At 45.1% G+C, this 19,781-nt stretch overlaps 3 protein-coding genes across 3 annotated transcripts in view; 2 read left to right on the plus strand and 1 right to left on the minus strand.

The window, feature by feature from the left end:
- Positions 1–19,781, plus strand: part of LOC120047900 (BTB/POZ domain-containing protein KCTD16-like) — a 908,275-nt gene that overhangs the window by 390,240 nt on the left and 498,254 nt on the right. The gene's annotated exons all lie outside the window — the stretch shown is intronic.
- On the minus strand, positions 3,522–15,749 carry LOC120047898 (acidic repeat-containing protein-like). Its single transcript, XM_038993490.1, has 13 exons — positions 15,666–15,749; positions 15,391–15,503; positions 15,049–15,250; positions 14,666–14,732; positions 13,404–13,453; positions 11,947–12,010; positions 11,784–11,863; positions 11,015–11,407; positions 9,697–9,862; positions 6,995–7,145; positions 6,649–6,784; positions 5,587–5,791; positions 3,522–4,603 (listed from the first exon to the last, which is right to left on the minus strand). Exons 2-13 carry the CDS (start codon positions 15,478–15,480, stop codon positions 4,372–4,374), a joined length of 1,836 nt encoding a protein of 611 aa, XP_038849418.1. The 5' UTR covers positions 15,481–15,503; positions 15,666–15,749; the 3' UTR covers positions 3,522–4,371.
- On the plus strand, positions 15,826–17,901 carry LOC120047899 (gastrula zinc finger protein XlCGF57.1-like). The gene is made up of 2 exons (XM_038993491.1): positions 15,826–16,094; positions 16,382–17,901. The coding sequence occupies exons 1-2, from the start codon at positions 15,905–15,907 to the stop codon at positions 17,632–17,634; spliced, it is 1,443 nt and encodes a 480-aa protein (XP_038849419.1). The 5' UTR covers positions 15,826–15,904; the 3' UTR covers positions 17,635–17,901.

A 19,781-nucleotide genomic window follows, 5' to 3' on the forward strand; every position in this document is an offset into this window, starting at 1 on the left:
CTGCGAGCCAGGCCTATTCGCCCAACATGAGTGCCCAACCTCATTAATGCTCTTGTGGTTGAATGGAAGCAAGTCCCCGCAACAATGTTCCGTTGTTGCTCCTAGACGTTTCAACTTCATAATAACAGCACTTACACTTACAGCACTTACAGTTGACAACAAACTGACTTGTTGGAAAGGTGGCATCCTATGACGGTGTTACCCTGGCCCTGCTTGTTGAACGTCACTGAGCTCTTCAGTAATACTGCCAATATTTGTCTATGTAGATTTCATGGCTGTGTGCTCGATACACCTGTCAACAACGGGGGATGCTGAAATACCCGAATCCACTAATTCTGGCCATGTAGTGTATATATTGCATGTACAGTATATTGTATGTAAATACTCTTCTCTAGCCTTGACTCAATAGGTAGTGCCCTGTTGAGCTGCCCAACATTTATGAAAGAAATCGTTAACCTGATGTTATCTCTATTCTTCTTCTCCTTCCCCCCTCCTCCCCCCCTTCTCCTCCAGGTGGATCTTCTCCTCAGCACGGCTCTGGCCCTGGACCGCTGCGTAGCCTCTAAAGTATGACCTCATGGTCTAACCCCGCCGCCAACGGGCCACCATCGCAGCGACCTGGTCCTTGTCAATCCTGGTCAGTGCTGTGGCACTGTGTATAGCTTTGAGCAGCATGGAGGTTAACACCACTCTCCCCCGCTGCAGAGCTCTCATCCTGGCTCCGTGTCTGTCTGGGGCCTCAGCCTTGAGCCTCTTCTACACGGTGGTGAGTGGTGTGGTTCTCCCTGCCTGCTACCTCACTACGCTGGCCTGTTTCCTGCTGCTGTGCTGGGACATTAGGGGTAGAGATGGGCTCCCCTGCTCCAGGCGGACAGCAGTTACCCTGGCCCTCCAGGCAGACAGCAGTTACCCTGGCCCTCCAGGCGGACAGCATAACTCATTGTGAATAACTCATTGTGAACATTGGGTTTGCAGTCACAGACCAATCCTGAACCCTCAACCAAGGGGAAATGGCTAATGGGCCATAGGGCCTGTGTCCATCTGTCCGTCTTTTTTCTTAACAATACAACAGTTTAAAAAACATTTTTTTTTACCTTTATTTAACCAGGAAGGGATCATTGAGATTTAAAATCTCTTTTTCAAGAGCGTCCTGGCCAAGATAGGCAGCACCAAGTCATTACAAAAATTACAGACAAACAACATGAAAAACTACAAGTAATCTAGTAAAAACCATAGAATTCACAAGAGTATAACAAAATCAAAAACAGCTAATTAAAAACATTGACAGGTCAGGGAATTAGTCTCAAGATCATTCATCAGTGATTTAAAAATACCACTCGGGACAAGTTCTTCCAGTTTAAAAGTATTTTGTAAGGCGTTCCAAGACGATGGCGCAGAGTACATTAAAGCCCTTTTACCAAATTCAGTTCGGACATTTGGAACAATTAGCAGGATAAAGTCCAGCGAACGAAGAGAGTACCCACCACATTTCTGAACAATAAAAATGCCCAAATAAAAAGGTAGTAAACCCAAAATGGCTTTGTAAATAAAAGTATACCAGTGACTAGAGAAGGCCAGCCAACCCTTGTTCATAAAGTGCAGTGGTGCGTAAGGATTTTGCAGTTTAAAATAAATCTCAGTGCTCCATGGTAAAGGGTGTCAATTGATGTCAAACACTGAGCGGAAGCGTTCAAATATAAAATATCCCCATAGTCTAGTAAAGGCATAAATATAGCTGATACTAGCCTCCTTCTGGCTTCAAAAGAAAAACAGGCCTTATTCCTAAAATAAAATCCCAATTTCAGCTTCAATTGTTTTGTAAGTTGTTGAATATGCCATTTAAAAAGAGAGGCCGTCATCAATTAAAATTCCAAGATATTTATATGAGGTTACAACCTCAATCTCCTTGCACTGACAGGTAGTAATAGGTGAAAGGTTCAGAGGTCTATTTCTTGCTTTAGAAAACACCCTTAGTTTAGTTTTGTCAGTATTGAGGATAAGCTTCAATTGGCACAAGGTATGTTGAACAGTATAAAAAGCAGTTTGCAAGTTCTGGAAAGCTTTTGTAAGAGACGAGGCACAACAGTAAATAACAATATCAGCAGCATAAAAATGAAGTTGCGCATTTGACATTTTTGTCTAAATCATTTATATAAATAGTGAATAAGAGAGGACAAAGTACAGAGCCTTGGGGCACACCATTAAAGACAAACAATTTAACAGACATAAGCCCATCAAATTGAGTGCACTGAGTTCTATCAGACAGATAGTTAGCAAACCATGCAACTGCATGCTCTGAAAGACCTACACTCGACAATCTCTACCTTAGTATAGCATGATCAACTGTATCAAAAGCCTTAGAGAGATCAACAAAAAGTGAGACACAGGGCTGTTTTTTGTCAAGGGCTTCAGTGATATCATTTAAAACCTTCATGGCTGCCTTATTTGACATGGCAGGCGACTGCCAACTGACAGAACTACAAATCACCTTACATCATAAATAACTACTCAATATTATTCGTAGATCGGTCAGTCAGTCACAATTTTACCCATAATGCACCCCCCCTTGCCCTCAGGACAGCCTCAATTTGTGGGGCATGGACTCTACACAGCGTTGAAAGCGTTCCACAGGGATGCTTCCCACAGTTGTGTCAAGTTGGCTGGATGTCCTTTTAGGTGGTGGATCATTCTTGATACACACAGGAACCTGTTGAACGTGAAAAACCCAGCAACGTTGCAGTTCTTGACACAAACCGTTGCGCCTGTGTAAGTCTTGCTTCCATCCCTCTCCTCTCCCCTACATGGGCTTCGAACCAGGGACCCTCTGCACACATTAACAACTGCCTCCCGCGAAGCATCGTTACCCATCGCCCCACAAAAGCAGCGGGCCTTGCAGAGCAAGGGAAACAACTACTTCAAGGTCTCCGAGCGAGTGATGTCACCGATTGAAACGCTATTAGCGCACACCTCGCTAACTAGCTAGCCATTTCACACCTGGCACCTACTACCTTACCCCGTTCTAAGGCACTTAAATCTTTTGTCTTACCCATTCACCCTCTGAATGGCACACATACACAATCCATGTCTCAATTGTCTCAAGGATTAAAAATCCTTCTTTAACCTGTTTCCTCTTCATCATCTACACTGATTGAAGTGGATTTAACAAGTGACATCAATAAGGGATCATAGCTTTCCCCTGGTCAGTGTCATGAAAAGAACAGGTGTTCTTAATGTTTTGTACACTAAGTATACCTCATCGTCACATGTGTTTGTCCCGAAGTAGCTTGGGAATTTTGATAACACTATATTTTCTGTCGTTTCTGAACCACGTGGCTGATATCGTTCCCTGAAACGGTAGACCTGGATAGCTGAGTCAATAGACCAGTGGAGAAGAGTAGTTTGCAGAGACAATACATGTACAAAAGCAAGCAGAATGGTTGTAATGAACAAGAGTGGGATGACATTCCTCACCTTAGTGATGTTAGTCTACCCGCAAATCAACAGATGTGTTTATATTGCAGAGTTGACACTAACGTGTACAACATCTAATCTTTATTAAAAAAGTAACATTGTCATCAACAAAACATGGAAAAAAACACAAATATTAAGACAAACGTTTAAAAAAATTACATATATTTCCCTCACATGAATGAGAAGTTGCCACATCTGCCTGTTATGCACTGATGAAAATTTCATGGAACAAAAATAAACCTGAAAATATATTACAATAATGTTCACTGATTTAAAATTTCAAGTAATTCAAAACAGTTTGTCACCATCTCTAAAGCTCCCCAGAAATGATATTTGAATGGTATGAAACCATGTCACAGGCAGGCTTGACACAACAATATACGACTGATTCACGTTGCCTTTAGTCACTGTTCAGTGTGTCTCTTGGCTCACTTCACTGTAACGGTGAGACTCCAGTTACAGAGGTAAGGAATGACAGACTCACCATAGCTGCCTCTGAAAACCTGATATAAACACAGAGGTATTTAAGACAGACCTATCAACTTGAAGATCCCACTAATCTTACACATTAGGATGGTTGAAAGAGAAGGATCCCATCATTGCTTCAAATCAGAGCAGTGGAAACGGTCAAGGAATTAACAGAAGAATGCATGTTCAGCGAGGGTTTTTACGGCTACTCCTGAACAAAAAACACGTCTCATTATTCATATCCTGAGTGCTTTATAGTCCGAGACAAGAGCAGTGTAGGGCTAATCCAGGTCCTTGTAACCACGCCATCCAACTGCCTCAGAATGATTCCACCTCTCACACCTATCAAATAATGTGAGACCAGTGAAAATCTTCAAGCCAAGGATACAGTTAGTGAAATATAGGGACAGTTGATCTCTCTCTCTCTCCCTCTCAGTTCTGGCTGAGTTTGGTCTTGGTGGCAAAGTCAACACTGAGTTTCCTCATTACCTCACCGTGGCTCTGACCCACCAGGTTTTGGCGAACACTGCCATAGTTCTCCTTGACGAAGTTGGCGAAGGCCGTGGGCGCCCGGGGCTTGGCGGGGTTGAGCAGGACCAGCGGACCCGTACAGAGGGCACACACAAACCTCTGGGTGTCCAGAGACTTAGAGTGGCGACCGAGTCTACAGAGGGCAGGAAGAAGAGAACAGTTTAGCCATCAATAGGTTTAAGAGTTTAGCCATCAATAGGTTTAAGAGTTTAGCCATCAATAGGTTTAAGAGTTTAGCCATCAATAGGTTTAAGAGTTTAGCCATCAATAGGTTTAAGAGTTTAGCCATCAATAGGTTTAAGAGTTTAGCCATCAATAGGTTTAAGAGTTTAGCCATCAAGCAAGTCTCTTCTTATTGTTGGTGTCCTTTAGTAGTGGTTTCTTTGCAACAAATTGGCCATGAAGGCCTGATTCACTCAGTCTCCTCTGAACAGTTGATGTTAAGATGTGTCTGTTACTTGAACTCTGTGAAGCATTTATTTGGGCTGCAATCTGAGGTGCAGTTAACTCTAATGAACTCATCCTCTGCAGCAGAGGTCACTCTGGGTCTTCCTTTCCTGTGGCGTTCCTCATGAGAGCCAGTGTCATCATAGCGCTTGATGGTTTTTGCGACTGCACTTGAAGAAACTTTCAAAGTTCTTGAAATTTTCCGGATTGACTGACCTTCATGTCTTAAAGTAATAATGGACTGTTGTTTCTCTTTGCTAATTTGAGCTGTTCTTGCCATAATATGGACTTAGTATTTTACCACATAGGGCTATCTTCTGTATACCACCCCTACCTTGTCACAACACAACTGATTGGCTCAAACACAAATGAACTTAACATGGCATATCTGTTAATTGAAATGAATTGAAATGCATTCCAGGTGACTACCTCAAAGCTGGTTGAGAGAATGCCAAGAGTGTGCAAAGCTGTCATCAAGGCAAAGAGTGGCTACTTTCAAGAATCTAAAAAAATGATATATTTTGATTTGTTTAACACTTTTTTGTTTGGTTACAACATGATTCCATATGTGTTATTTCATAGTTTTGATGTCTTCACTATTATTCTACAATGTAGAAAATAGTAAAATAAAGAACAACCCTGAAATGAAACTTTTGACTGGTACTGTACGTGTTTTTGCAGCAGCTGCACTGGTACTGGTACTTGTAGTTAATGTCGTAGCTGTGGCAGCGGGTGACCACGGGCAGCTCGGGGTGTGCCAGCGTGGCCTTGCGGGCATACAGCTTCCAGAAGGGACCGTGCCCATCCCTCACACTGTTGATCAACCAGGTGGCAGCGTGGCACATCTCATGGACTAACGTGTCTCGCAGGCGGTCTGCCAAGAGGGAGGATGGAAAGTAACACGGGAGAGAAAAGAAGAGGCAAGGGGGGAATGGGAGAGAGAGGGAGTGGGAGAGAGAGGAGGAGAGGAAGGATGGGTGAGAATGAGGGAAGGTGTTAGAGGGAGGAGAGTAAGGATGGGTGAGAGAGGAGAGGAAGGATGGGTGAGAGAGGAGAGGAAGGATGGGTAGGAGAGGAAGGATGGGTGAGAGAAGAGAGAGGGAGTGGGAGAGAGAGGAGAGAGGGAGGGAGTGGGTGAGAGGAGGGAGTGGGAGAGAGAGGAGAGAGGGAGTGGGAGAGAGAGGAAGGATGGGTGAGAGAAGAGAGAGGGAATGGGAGAGGAGAGAGGGAATGGGAGAGAGAAGAGAGAGGGAGTGGGAGAGAGAGGAGAGGAAGGATGGGTGAGAGAGGAGAGAGGGAGTGGGAGAGAGAGGAGAGAGGGAGTGGGAGAGAGAGGAGAGGAAGGATGGGTGAGAGAGGGAGTGGGAGAGAGAGGAGAGGAAGGATGGGTGGGAGAGGAGAGGAAGGATGGGTGAGAATGAGGGAAGGTGGGAGAGAGAGGAGAGAGGGAGTGGGAGAGAGAGGAGAGAGGGAGTTGGAGAGAGAGGAGAGGGAGAGAGAGGAGATAATGAGGGAAGGTGTTAGAGGGAGAGAGAGGAGAGGAAGGGTGGGTGAGAATGAGGGAAGGTGGGAGAGAAAGCAGGATACTTTTTACACAGGTTTAATCATACAGACACGAGCTGTTCAAATTCAAGCTTGACTTTAAATTACTTTCACCAGAACCTAATTTCAACGTTATAACAAGATAGATTTAATGTCATGTCATTAGTTCTTCAACCAGTGAAGCCTTACCTGCAGAGTCACAGACTTTCTCAGAGAGTTGGATACGGGCGTATCGGTTCCCTCCTCCTCTCTCCTGCCCTGTGATGCAGTAGCCAGCAGTCTTCCTCATCTTGTTATTCCAGCTCACTGACATGTTACTGGGCAGCTGGGGAACAAAGATGTTACAAAGGAAAGAACAGGTAAAACATACAAGACAATCCCAGGTCACATGATGTTATGGTGTAGGTCAATGCAAAACACCGTATAATATGGCATCTTCATCACTCTCCAAGTGATATGGAGGAATATGTAGGCTTATAACCTGTGTGTTTAAATCTGTATAGCCTATGTATGCTTAAAGTGTGTGTGTGCGTACCTTGCTGTCGAACACGCTGGTGTTGTACAGGTGATACAGTTTGCTGGTGAGCTCCTCCTTGATCTGCTTGAAGTTACGGCTGTAGCTGGAGCCTGGTCCAGACAGAGACTGGAGGAAACATCCCGGAGTCTGACACCCTGCTGCTGACACACTGAGGAGAGAAACACAGCCTGGAGTCTGACACACTGAGGAGAGAAACATTGAGGTACACCCTGCACTAGGCCCTGTTCAGTAGAGTATTGAGGTACACCCTGCACTAGGCCCTGTTCAGTAGAGTATTGAGGTACAGCCCTAGGCCCTGTTCAGTAGAGTATTGAGGTACACCCTGCACTAGGCCCTGTTCAGTAGAGTATTGAGGTACACCCTGCACTAGGCCCTGTTCAGTAGAGTATTGAGGTACAGCCCTAGGCCCTGTTCAGTAGAGTATTGAGGTACAGCCCTAGGCCCTGTTCAGTAGAGTATTGAGGTACAGCACTAGGCCCTGTTCAGTAGAGTATTGAGGTACAGCACTAGGCCCTGTTCAGTAGAGTATTGAGGTACACCCTAAACTAGGCCCTGTTCAGTAGAGTATTGAGGTACAGCCCTAGGCCCTGTTCAGTAGAGTATTGAGGTACAGCCCTAGGCCCTGTTCAGTAGAGTATTGAGGTACAGCCCTAGGCCCTGTTCAGTAGAGTATTGAGGTACAGCCCTAGGCCCTGTTCAGTAGAGTATTGAGGTACAGCCCTAGGCCCTGTTCAGTAGAGTATTGAGGTACAGCCCTAGGCCCTGTTCAGTAGAGTATTGAGGTACAGCCCTAGGCCCTGTTCAGTAGAGTATTGAGGTACAGCCCTAGGCCCTGTTCAGTAGGGTATTGAGGTACAGCCCTAGGCCCTGTTCAGTAGAGTATTGAGGTACACCCTGCACTAGGCCCTGTTCAGTAGAGTATTGAGGTACAGCCCTAGGCCCTGTTCAGTAGAGTATTGAGGTACACCCTGCACTAGGCCCTGTTCAGTAGAGTATTAAGGTACACCCTGCACTAGGCCCTGTTCAGTAGAGTATTGAGGTACACCCTGCACTAGGCCCTGTTCAGTAGAGTATTGAGGTACAGCCCTAGGCCCTGTTCAGTAGAGTATTGAGGTACAGCCCTAGGCCCTGTTCAGTAGGGTATTGAGGTACAGCCCTAGGCCCTGTTCAGTAGAGTATTGAGGTACACCCTGCACTAGGCCCTGTTCAGTAGAGTATTGAGGTACAGCCCTAGGCCCTGTTCAGTAGAGTGTTGAGGTACAGCCCTAGGCCCTGTTCAGTAGAGTATTGATCTACACCCCTAGGCCCTGTTCAGTAGAGTATTGAGGTACAGCCCTAGGCCCTGTTCAGTAGAGTATTGATCTACACCCTGCACTAGGCCCTGTTCAGTAGAGTGTTGAGGTACAGCCCTAGGCCCTGTTCAGTAGAGTATTGAGGTACAGCCCTAGGCCCTGTTCAGTAGAGTATTGAGGTACAGCCCTAGGCCCTGTTCAGTAGAGTATTGAGGTACACCCTGCCCTAGGCCCTGTTCAGTAGAGTATTGAGGTACACCCTGCACTAGGCCCTGTTCAGTAGAGTATTGAGGTATACCCTGCACTAGGCCCTGTTCAGTAGAGTATTGAGGTACAGCCCTAGGCCCTGTTCAGTAGAGTATTGAGGTACAGCCCTAGGCCCTGTTCAGTAGAGTATTGAGGTACAGCCCTAGGCCCTGTTCAGTAGAGTATTGAGGTACACCCTGCACTAGGCCCTGTTCAGTAGAGTATTAAGGTACACCCTGCACTAGGCCCTGTTCAGTAGAGTATTGAGGTACACCCTGCACTAGGCCCTGTTCAGTAGAGTATTGAGGTACAGCCCTAGGCCCTGTTCAGTAGAGTATTGAGGTACAGCCCTAGGCCCTGTTCAGTAGGGTATTGAGGTACAGCCCTAGGCCCTGTTCAGTAGAGTATTGAGGTACACCCTGCACTAGGCCCTGTTCAGTAGAGTATTGAGGTACAGCCCTAGGCCCTGTTCAGTAGAGTGTTGAGGTACAGCCCTAGCCCCTGTTCAGTAGAGTATTGATCTACACCCCTAAGCCCTGTTCAGTAGAGTATTGAGGTACACCCTGCACTAGGCCCTGTTCAGTAGAGTATTGATCTACACCCTGCACTAGGCCCTGTTCAGTAGAGTGTTGAGGTACAGCCCTAGGCCCTGTTCAGTAGAGTATTGAGGTACAGCCCTAGGCCCTGTTCAGTAGAGTATTGAGGTACAGCCCTAGGCCCTGTTCAGTAGAGTATTGAGGTACACCCTGCACTAGGCCCTGTTCAGTAGAGTATTGAGGTACACCCTGCACTAGGCCCTGTTCAGTAGAGTATTGAGGTACAGCCCTAGGCCCTGTTCAGTAGAGTATTGAGGTACAGCCCTAGGCCCTGTTCAGTAGAGTATTGAGGTACAGCCCTAGGCCCTGTTCAGTAGAGTATTGAGGTACAGCCCTAGGCCCTGTTCAGTAGAGTATTGAGGTACAGCCCTAGGCCCTGTTCAGTAGAGTATTGAGGTACAGCCCTAGGCCCTGTTCAGTAGAGTATTGAGGTACAGCCCTAGGCCCTGTTCAGTAGAGTATTGAGGTACAGCCCTAGGCCCTGTTCAGTAGAGTATTGAGGTACAGCCCTAGGCCCTGTTCAGTAGAGTATTGAGGTACAGCCCTAGGCCCTACTTAATATTACCTGGAGAAGGAAAGGCTGCTGGTCTGGAGTCTGGTCTCTGTGGGTTTAGTGACAAGTAGCCGCGCTGGAGTCTTCAGATCCAATGGTGTTCTCCCTACCGGCCGAGGGCACGCCTCTTTCGAGGCTTTGGGCCGTGGAGCTGACAGGGGGGGCTTCTGATTGGGCCCTGGATTCACACACGAGGATGCAGCCAATGAGATGAAATGATACAGAAACAACAACAAAAAAATGTACCAATTAAAAACCCCAGCTGGCAGAAGCCTTGTGGGTGGACACTGTCTGAACAGAAATATAGGAGTTATATTTAAACACTTTGGGAGCATTATACCATTATACCAGATTTACTTTGTTACGTTACCCTCTCTGATCCAACTCCTGGGACAAGTCTTTTTTATTTTAGGTATGTGCCACCCCACTTACTGTTGCCTGTGTCATGTTTAGGTGTTGGGGTGTTGCCCGTGTCATGTTGGGGTGTTGCCCGTGTCATGTTTAGGTGTTGGGGTGTTGCCCGTGTCATGTTTAGGTGTTGGGGTGTTACCCGTGTCATGTTTAGGTGTTGGGGTGTTACCCGTGTCATGTTTAGGTGTTGGGGTGTTACCCGTGTCATGTTTAGGTGTTGGGGTGTTACCCGTGTCATGTTTAGGTGTTGGGGTGTTACCCGTGTCATGTTTAGGTGTTGGGGTGTTACCCGTGTCATGTTTAGGTGTTGGGGTGTTACCCGTGTCATGTTTAGGTGTTGGGGTGTTACCCGTGTCATGTTTAGGTGTTGGGGTGTTACCCGTGTCATGTTTAGGTGTTGGGGTGTCACCCGTGTCATGTTTAGGTGTTGGGGTGTCACCCGTGTCATGTTTAGGTGTTGGGGTGTCACCCGTGTCATGTTTAGGTGTTGGGGTGTCACCCGTGTCATGTTTAGGTGTTGGGGTGTCACCCGTGTCATGTTTAGGTGTTGGGGTGTCACCCGTGTCATGTTTAGGTGTTGGGGTGTCACCCGTGTCATGTTTAGGTGTTGGGGTGTCACCCGTGTCATGTTTAGGTGTTGGGGTGTCACCCGTGTCATGTTTAGGTGTTGGGGTGTCACCCGTGTCATGTTTAGGTGTTGGGGTGTCACCCGTGTCATGTTTAGGTGTTGGGGTGTCACCCGTGTCATGTTTAGGTGTTGGGGTGTCACCCGTGTCATGTTTAGGTGTTGGGGTGTCACCCGTGTCATGTTTAGGTGTTGGGGTGTTACCCGTGCCATGTTTAGGTGTTGGGGTGTTGCCTGTGTCATGTTTAGGTGTTGGGGTGTTGCCTGTGTCATGTTTAGGTGTTGGGGTGTTACCTGTGTTATGTTTAGGTGTTGGGGTGTTGCCGGTCTTGTGGTTCTTCTTAATTCTGTCCAGTAAGCTGAGGAACTCCTCCTCTGAGCTGGCTGAGTCCTCCAGCTTCGACGGGGCTGAGTGGGCTCGCTGTGGAAGGGGGGCCGGGGTGGAAGAGGGGAGAGAAGGAGGGGAGGACGAGGGAAAGAGGATGTCCTCCTGGTTACTTTGTGGAACTTTGACCTTGTGTGTCCGAGACGTCGGCGGCTGGCGCACAGGGTGGCGCGTCCTCCACGTGCTCTTTATCACGATACCATCATCTTCACTGTCGCTGAGGAAAACTGGGGAGTCACACTGGGACAGGGGTCTTCTGACTGGGAGCTGGGAGGATGACGGCTTAGGGGTGTTAGAGGTACCTGTAGAAGACAGACACAGTGACCTGTTGTTGGGACTGAATCATAATATCTCCATGAGTTAAACAAAACAGACAGTGACTGTTGAGTAGGTAACACTGTCGGCCTAACAACTCCCCCTAGCCGTGACAATATATCAAAATAACCAAGGCTTCCTGGGAATTACTTCAACTCTGGCTATGAGAAGAGACGTCACCACAGTTCTGAACTGAGCAGGAAGAACTTCTTTCAAACAGATTTCAGTTCATTACAAGCATGTATGTTGACAGTTAATGGTAGCGTATCAAATAGCACCCTATTGCCTATATAGTCCACTACTTTTGAATAGAGTAGTGCCCTATATAGGGAATAGGTTGCCATTAGGGACACAGAATGTTACCTTTGGAGGTAGGTGTTTTTTTCTTCTTGAGGACAAAGTCATCGTCGGAGGAAAAGCTGTCGACAATAAAGTTTCTGAGGCTGAAGACAAAACAGGAGATAAACCTGAGTATTTAACACACGATAGGGACATTAGTCATGGTAAGAGGTTGAAACCACTGTACCTGTCTACACTGCCACGTTCCGCTTCCTTGGGCTTAGGCTTGGGAGTTTTCACACGGCTCAGGACTTCAGGGGCATCAGAGAAGACACAAGGGAACAGTAAACATGTCATCCCCCATGATGCAGCAGCGCCAGTTATACCTCTTGCTTCGCATCTTCCTCTTCTGCTGTGACTCACACATTTCTGTTAATTACTAAAGCTCCCGTTTTGGGCCAATCAGTGTCATTATGTAAATGCTGGATCTCTATGACAAGATGCATCATTCACCAGAGTTTCTGCAAAAGCAGGCCAGTGCTGTCTGAGATATCGCGTGTGACTAATGTATGAACGGACGGAGACCGAGCCACAGTCCCCTCCCCGATTTCATCATGCGGAACAATGACATGAGTAAGGAGTCATCGAAGAGACCTGGGCCCGTTTCCCGGTAGCGATGGAACTTACGAGTGTTGTAATGATGCCTCTTTCCTACAACGGACGAAGATGTAACATGTTTCCCAGAACACCACGCAGAGAGAACGTTCACAAGTTGGTGGTTGAGGAAAGTGTCAAACTGATAGGATCAAAAGAAAAGCAATGCTGCTCTCGGATCAGCTATCACCATTCAAATTTTACCTTAAACATTAGAATGATTTCACAATACTGATGACAGATCAGCTCCTGAAGAGATATTATCATCTATGGCTGCAAATATTGAGGCGGCTTATTATAACGATTACGCGATAATAATAAACTAACTCACAGATTTGGCATGTTAGGCTACACATTATGAAATATAGAGGCACAAATGACAGACAGTATCCAAATAGCAAGATAAAACAATTGAATTAACATTAAATTGATTTCAATATCATTTAAATATACAAGCCTATAGTCTATACTGTAGGTAGGCTATTTATCTTTTAATGCAGTCATCTCGGTTTTTATTTTAAGATTTGTTTTCAAATCTTTTTATCCTTTGCTTGTTTGTAACAATTGCAAAGACATTGGCAACTATGTATTTGTAGTCAACTTCGTTGTGAAGTTATTGGCGGTCACAGAGAGACTGATACACATCTTGATTCTATGTTTACCAGAGATCGTCTGTGTATAAAGTGATGAATCTAACGACGCACTTTGCTGTTCTACGAGTGGTTTGGGGCAGCCGGTAAATAATTTGCCTTTTCAAGTACGGCTTTAGTAACGATGGTTTCGGGAAACAGCTGTTGAGATTTAATGATGCTCCTACGAAGGTTCTAACAACGAACTTAGCCTTGAGATGCATTTAGGAAACCGGGGCCCTGGACAGTCATAAACAATACTGTTGTTTGACTTAGAAATGACATACACCAAATTAGACATGACAAACACCCATTCAGAAGTGATTTAGAACATTGTTTCAATAAAGAATTCTGAAGCCTCACCACAACACAAAACATGACTTCACTAATGCAGAAGTCAAGGCACCAGTATGGTACTTACAGTTTTCAAAGCCGTCGTCACTGTCTGAGCTTAATACAAGGACTGGTTCACTAGAGGGGAGAGAATCAGAAAATAAACAATAACACATTTTGTCCAATTGAATGACCAGATAGAGAAATGGAATTAAGGGCACTATTCAATCCGTATTGCGGAAGTTCAGGATTACAGCGTGATTGAAATTTAAACACAACGTTCCCAGGTTAGTGGGTATTGTGTTCACGGTAAACGCTGCATATGTCTCCTCAATCAGACATTACATTTAGATTTCTATTGGGCAATCTGTAAGGCTTCAGTTATCCAGACTGAATAGAGACCGAAGTCTACAAGGCTATAGGCTGGAAGTAGGGCTGTGACGGTCATGGAATTTTGGATGACTGTAATTAGCCAGCCAAATGACAGCGTTCACCATAATAACGTAAACATTTTTATATTACATTTTCTACTCTCCTCTGCTCCTGACTGTATGTGCTGCCATAGAAATTGAATTAATAGAACGGGTGTCCCCATTCAAGTCAATGATGGCATAATGGGTGGACTGGCAGCCATTGCGAGTGTACCAATATGAACAAAGCAGGAAGTAAAATATGTGCTGTAATTTGTTGATTCATGTCAACCGACATTACAAAAATGACATTCCATTGCCTGAGCCACATCAGTTAACATCATTTGAATGAACATTCTACATTACCATGGAAATTGCATCACAATACCAGGCAGCCATTTTGAGTGTACCCATGAGTTTACCAGTCAAATTGCCAGGGTTAGAGTTTCCAAGTCTGTTCAATTCATTCTATTTCTATTTGTGCTGCTGCTGCATTGTGGGAGGTATAGCCTAGGCAATCGAAGACTTGTTTGCTTGTTTCAGCAAGGAACAAAAAAGTTTCATCACGTCGTTACAGCAGAAACGGACAGAGACGGAAGAGGAAGCGAGACACCCCACTCCCTCATTTTTTCTGGTTACATTACAGTCAATGAACTAAGCAGACCAGACCCAACTGCTATTTCATTGGTGTCTATGGGATAACCACCCCATTAAGCAGACCGGAACTGACCACTTTTTTTCTGAGTGAACTATTTTCTTTTATCCACCATCTTTGAAACGTACTAAACCGCACGAATGCCGTCCCATCTTCAGTGAGCTGTTTACTACATGGCAAACACATTTTTTTTTAAGGTTATTTTATTTTCACGACAGCCTTCATCCATTACCGTTGGTTACACAGTATTTGTGCCAGCACTAGCTGGGCGAATCACTACTTTACCTGACTTTGTTAGCAGCACTGCAATGTTTCCGAGAAGCAGCTTTGGGTGTAGCCTGCTCCACAAGAACTACAGACAAGAAGAACATGGTGATTCATTCATTCAACTACAGTATTTCAATGCATGGCTATCATGTCATAGACCTACATGTTTGGCACCATGACAACCATAATCAGGAGTTGGCCAATGCTCATACAGCTCTGGACCAGGTGTAAAGGAATCTTCCAGGTGAACAAAAAGAAAGCAGTCGTAGGGCAAGTCAATCAAACATCAATCCAGGTTTAATATAAATTGCAACAAGGAGCCACTCGGCACAGAAGCAGAGAACATGTCTAACAGGCCCTTTAAATTCTAATAGACAAGCAACCCACTGACCCTCACTTACACTGGTCGAAATCATCATCGCTGGACTCTATCAACACCGTGGTCCTGTAACTGTTGCCCTTGGAGACCTGGTTCTCTTTCCCTGAGCCTCCGTCGTCCTCTTCCTCACTGTCTGGCAGATGTAGCCGGACTCGGGGAGGAAGGTCCCTGGAGAAGTGATCGCCTGTGGCCGGACGCCGAGTCTTACTGATGCTCTTAATCAGCTGTAAAGAAGACATGGGATGTGTTTGAAATGGCACCCAGGTCAAATGTAGTGCACTACATATGGAATAGTGTGCAATTGATAACATAATCACTGATAGTTCTGATTAATGTGACCAAGTTAAGTAAGATAACAACATACCTGTCCTTCTGCTGTTTCCAACCCTCCCTTCTCTGACCAGCCCAGTTTCTGTGAAACTCTTTGAAATAATCTGTGATTGTCGTCATCCATGGTACTTTTCTCTGTCTATCTCTCTGTAAGGGGGACAATATAACTATTATCTGCTCACAACATGCCCAGGTAGCGTACCCACCACTGATAGCTATTGTAGCTCTGCCACTGGATAGCCCTCTTTGGGAAATGCATACAAACAATACATATTTTTTTTATGTTCGCGAATCGTGACATAACGTTACCTTTGAAGATGATGATAAGAACTTTTGCTTTGTGCCCACGTTTCGGACAGCTACTGAAAGCAACCAACGAAAATTCAAAACTGCACACCGGAAGTGTTTTTCTTTTTCCGGAAGTTGTCATTGGCAAAGCGAAAACGAGTAGTAATGACGTAGCTAGATGCGGAACTAGGCCGACGTCAAACAAATGGTTGCTTTGTTCACAATAATAATACGATTTTGTAGAATTTATTCCGCTCAAAATGTCTAAACTACAGTTGCTGAACTCGTATGTTACTGAACGACTAACAGCGGCTGCTACAGATATATCCGTAGCCATAGAGACAACAGTAGTAGAGTTGCATGAAGAAATCTCCCGTTCGACGGAGGAGAATGATCGTCTACGAAGGCTGTTGGATTTGGTTTTCACCCGACAGATAAAGTCACACAGAGGTTTGCATTGACGACTTGCAACTGTATTAACACACGTCAATCATATGGCAACTTGGCAAGATAGAAGCTTAAGATACACGATTGCAAATTTACAAGTACAAAAGCAAAGCTGCAATTGTAATGTTGAATCCCACAGCAATATTATATGTGTACCAAAACCAATAAACAAGTCAGCTAGCTAGCTTTTTAACATTTTTTATTTGCCGAAGAAAACTATGCATTTAGAGTTAGACAAAATATTTATTGAATTATCAGCAACTTTATATTTCTTATTTTTCATTTATCAGATCCCCACCAGCTCACACACCCCATATCTGAAGAGGAGGTTCCCCCTGAGCAGCAGCACTGTGAGGAGGAGTGGAGCCCCAGTCTGGTTCAGGAGGTCCCAAAGCTCACACAGATTAAAGAGGAACAGGAGGAACTCAGGACCAGTCAGGAGGAAGAGCAGCTTCACGGACTGGGGGAGGCTGATCTCATAAAGTTCATATTCACTTCTCCCTGTGTGGAAAGTGACTGTGATCAGGAGAACCCATCTCAGCCCTCACATCTTTACCAAACCCAAACTGTGGAGGACAGAGAGAGGGACTCTCTACTCACCTACACAATTGATGAGATCAAAACAGAACCTGATGGAGAGGATTACAGAGTATCAGAACCAGCCAGTGACTCTCAGCCCCTCTCTGCAGTAACTCCAGACTGTTCTGCAGCGCCGAGTGAAAACAGGAAAAGTGATGATGAGGTGGAGAGTGGAGGACTACAATCAGGGTCTAAGACACTCGAATCAAAGAGAAAACAGACAAAGAAAGGAGAAAAGAGGACGGCCACAATGTTGCCCCGTTTGACATCTTCTAGTGTTACTACTCATTATTGCAAGGTGTGTAGGAAGACTTTTCTGTCAAACGGTTTTTTAATCTATCATGTGCGAAAAACACACACAGAGCATAAGGAATGCCAGTGTGGTGTGTGTGGAAAATACTTATGTTCTACAGAAAGTATGACAGGTCACCTACAAACTCATACTGAAGAAAACATTTCTTGTCATGTTTGTGGCAAATGTTTCTCTAAGAATGGTGATCTCAAAACACATATTAGGAGTCATACAGGAGAGAAACCATATCAGTGTACTCAATGTAGTAAATGCTACACACAGAAAGTACACCTTAAAAATCATATGAGAACTCATACAGGGGAGAAACCATTTAGGTGTAAAGAATGTGGGAAATACTTCACACAGAAGAATACCCTGTCCAATCACATGATGATCCACAGAGGGGAGAAACCATATCAGTGCAAAACATGTGGAAAAAGCTTCACTGAAAGTGGAACCCTGAGCAGGCATATGAGAGTTCACACAGGGGAGAAACCGCATCAGTGCCAAGAATGTGGGAAATGCTTCACTGAGCGTGGAAACCTGACTAAACATATAAAGATCCACAGAGGGGAGAAATCCTATTGTTGCAGCTACTGTAGCAGATGCTTTACTGATGAAGCAAATTGTAAAAGACACATGAGGACTGTTCACAACAGTGAGAACATATGACAATGGAGTTAATCCTGAGTAGAGTAAAACCTTCAGATAGAAAATCTAATATATAGAACTGACACGATCCCGTGCCCTGCTCTACGTGACGGATAAAAGTGTCTTTTCCATACATTTCTTCAGCATGTGGGAGTTTTCTACATCATATTTTCATCACTTCTAAAACCCTACTATGGATATGTGGGCATGTCTGTTAAAATGTTTTGTTTCTTTTCTTGCAAACCTAATTGTGTTTCCATGTGAATTATTGTATAAATAAAGGTTAAATGAAAAAAAGCAATCAGAGTTCTTGCTCTTGTAAGAACATGGATGAGCTCTTTAAATCACCACTTCATTAAGTCAGGATTCCTATTTGACTCAGCCATGCCTCCTTGCCCTTCCAACATTTTCTCATCTCCCACCCCTTCTAATGCGACTATCCCCGATGCTTCTCCCTCTTTTCCCTCTGCCCCGCTACAAAGTTTCTCCCTGCAGGCTGTCATTGAGTCTGAGGTGCTAAAGGAGCTCCTTAAACTTGACCCTAAAAAAACATCTGGGTCATATGGTTTAGACTCTTTCTTCTTTAAGGTTGTTGCCCCTATCATCACCAAGCCTTTTAAACCTGTCTCCTTTCTGGGGTTCCCATTGCTTGGATGGCAGCCATGATTCGTCCTTTATTTAAAGGGGGAGATCAAGCTGATCCTAACTGTTATAGGCCTATTTCTATTTTGCCCTGTTAATCAAAAGTGTTGAAAAAACTTGCCAATAATCAACTGACTGGCTTTCTTGATGTCTATAGTATTCTCTCTGGTATGCAATCTGGTTTCCACTCAGGTTATGGATGTGTCACTGCAACCTTAAAGGTCCCCAATGATGTCACCATTGCCCTTGATTCTAAGCAATGTTGTGCTGCTATTTTTATTGACTTGGCCAAAGCTCTTGATACGGTAGACCATTCTTGTGGGCCGGCTAAGGACTATTGGTGTCTCAGGGGTCTTTGGCCTGGTTTGCTAACTACCTCTCTCAAAGAGTGCAGTGTATAAAGTCAGAACATCTGCTGTCTCAACCAGTGTCTGTCACCAAGGGAGTACCCCAAGGCTCGATCCTAGGCCCCACACTCTTCTTACATCAACAACATAGCTCAGGCAGTGGGAAGCTCTCTCATCCATTTATATGCAGATGATACAGTCTTATACTCAGCTGGCCCCTCCACGGATTTTGTGATAAACGCTCTACAACAAAGCTTTCTTAGTGTACAACAAGCTTTCTCTACCCTTAGCCTTGTTCTGAACACCTCCAAAACAGAGATCATGTGGTTTGGTAAGAAGAATGCCCCTTTCCCCACAGGTGTGATTACTACCTCTGAGGGTTTAGAGCTTGAGGTAGTAACCTCATACAAGTACTTGGGAGTATGGATAGATGGTGCACTGTCCTTCTCTCAGCACATATCAAAGCTGCAGGCTAAGGTTAAATCTAGACTTGGTTTCCTCTATCGTAATCGCTTCTCTTTCACCCCAGCTGCCAAACTAACCCTGATCCAGATGACCATCCTACCCATGCTAGATTATGGAGACATCATTTATAGATCGGCAGGTAAGGGTGCTCTCGAGCGGCTAGATGTTTTTTACCATTCGGCCATCAGATTTGCCACCAATGCTCCTTATAGGACACATCACTGCACTCTATACTCCCCCGTAAACTGGTCATCTCTGTATACCTGTCGCAAGACCCACTGGTTGATGCTTATTTATAAAACCCTCTTAGGCCTCACTCCCCCCTATCTGAGATATCTACTGCAGCCCTCATCCTCCACATACAACACCCGTTCTGCCAGTCACATTCTGTTAAAGGTCCCCAAAGCACACACATCCCTGTGTCGCTCCTCTTTTCAGTTCGCTGCAGCTAGCTACTGGAACGAGCTGCAATAAACACTCAAACTGGACAGTTTTATCTCAATCTTTTCATTCAAAGACTCAATCATGGACACTCTTACTGGCAGTTGTGGCTGCTTTGCGTGATGTATTGGTGTCTCTACATTCTTGCCCTTTGTGCTGTTGTCTGTGCCCAAAGATGTTTGTACCATGTTTTGTGCTGCTACCATGTTGTGTTGCTACCATGTTGTTGTCATGTTGTGTTGCTACCATACTGTGTTGTCATGTGTTGCTGCC

The sequence above is a fragment of the Salvelinus namaycush genome, chromosome 5, assembly GCF_016432855.1.
Source record: "Salvelinus namaycush isolate Seneca chromosome 5, SaNama_1.0, whole genome shotgun sequence".
Lineage (NCBI taxonomy): Eukaryota > Metazoa > Chordata > Actinopteri > Salmoniformes > Salmonidae > Salvelinus > Salvelinus namaycush.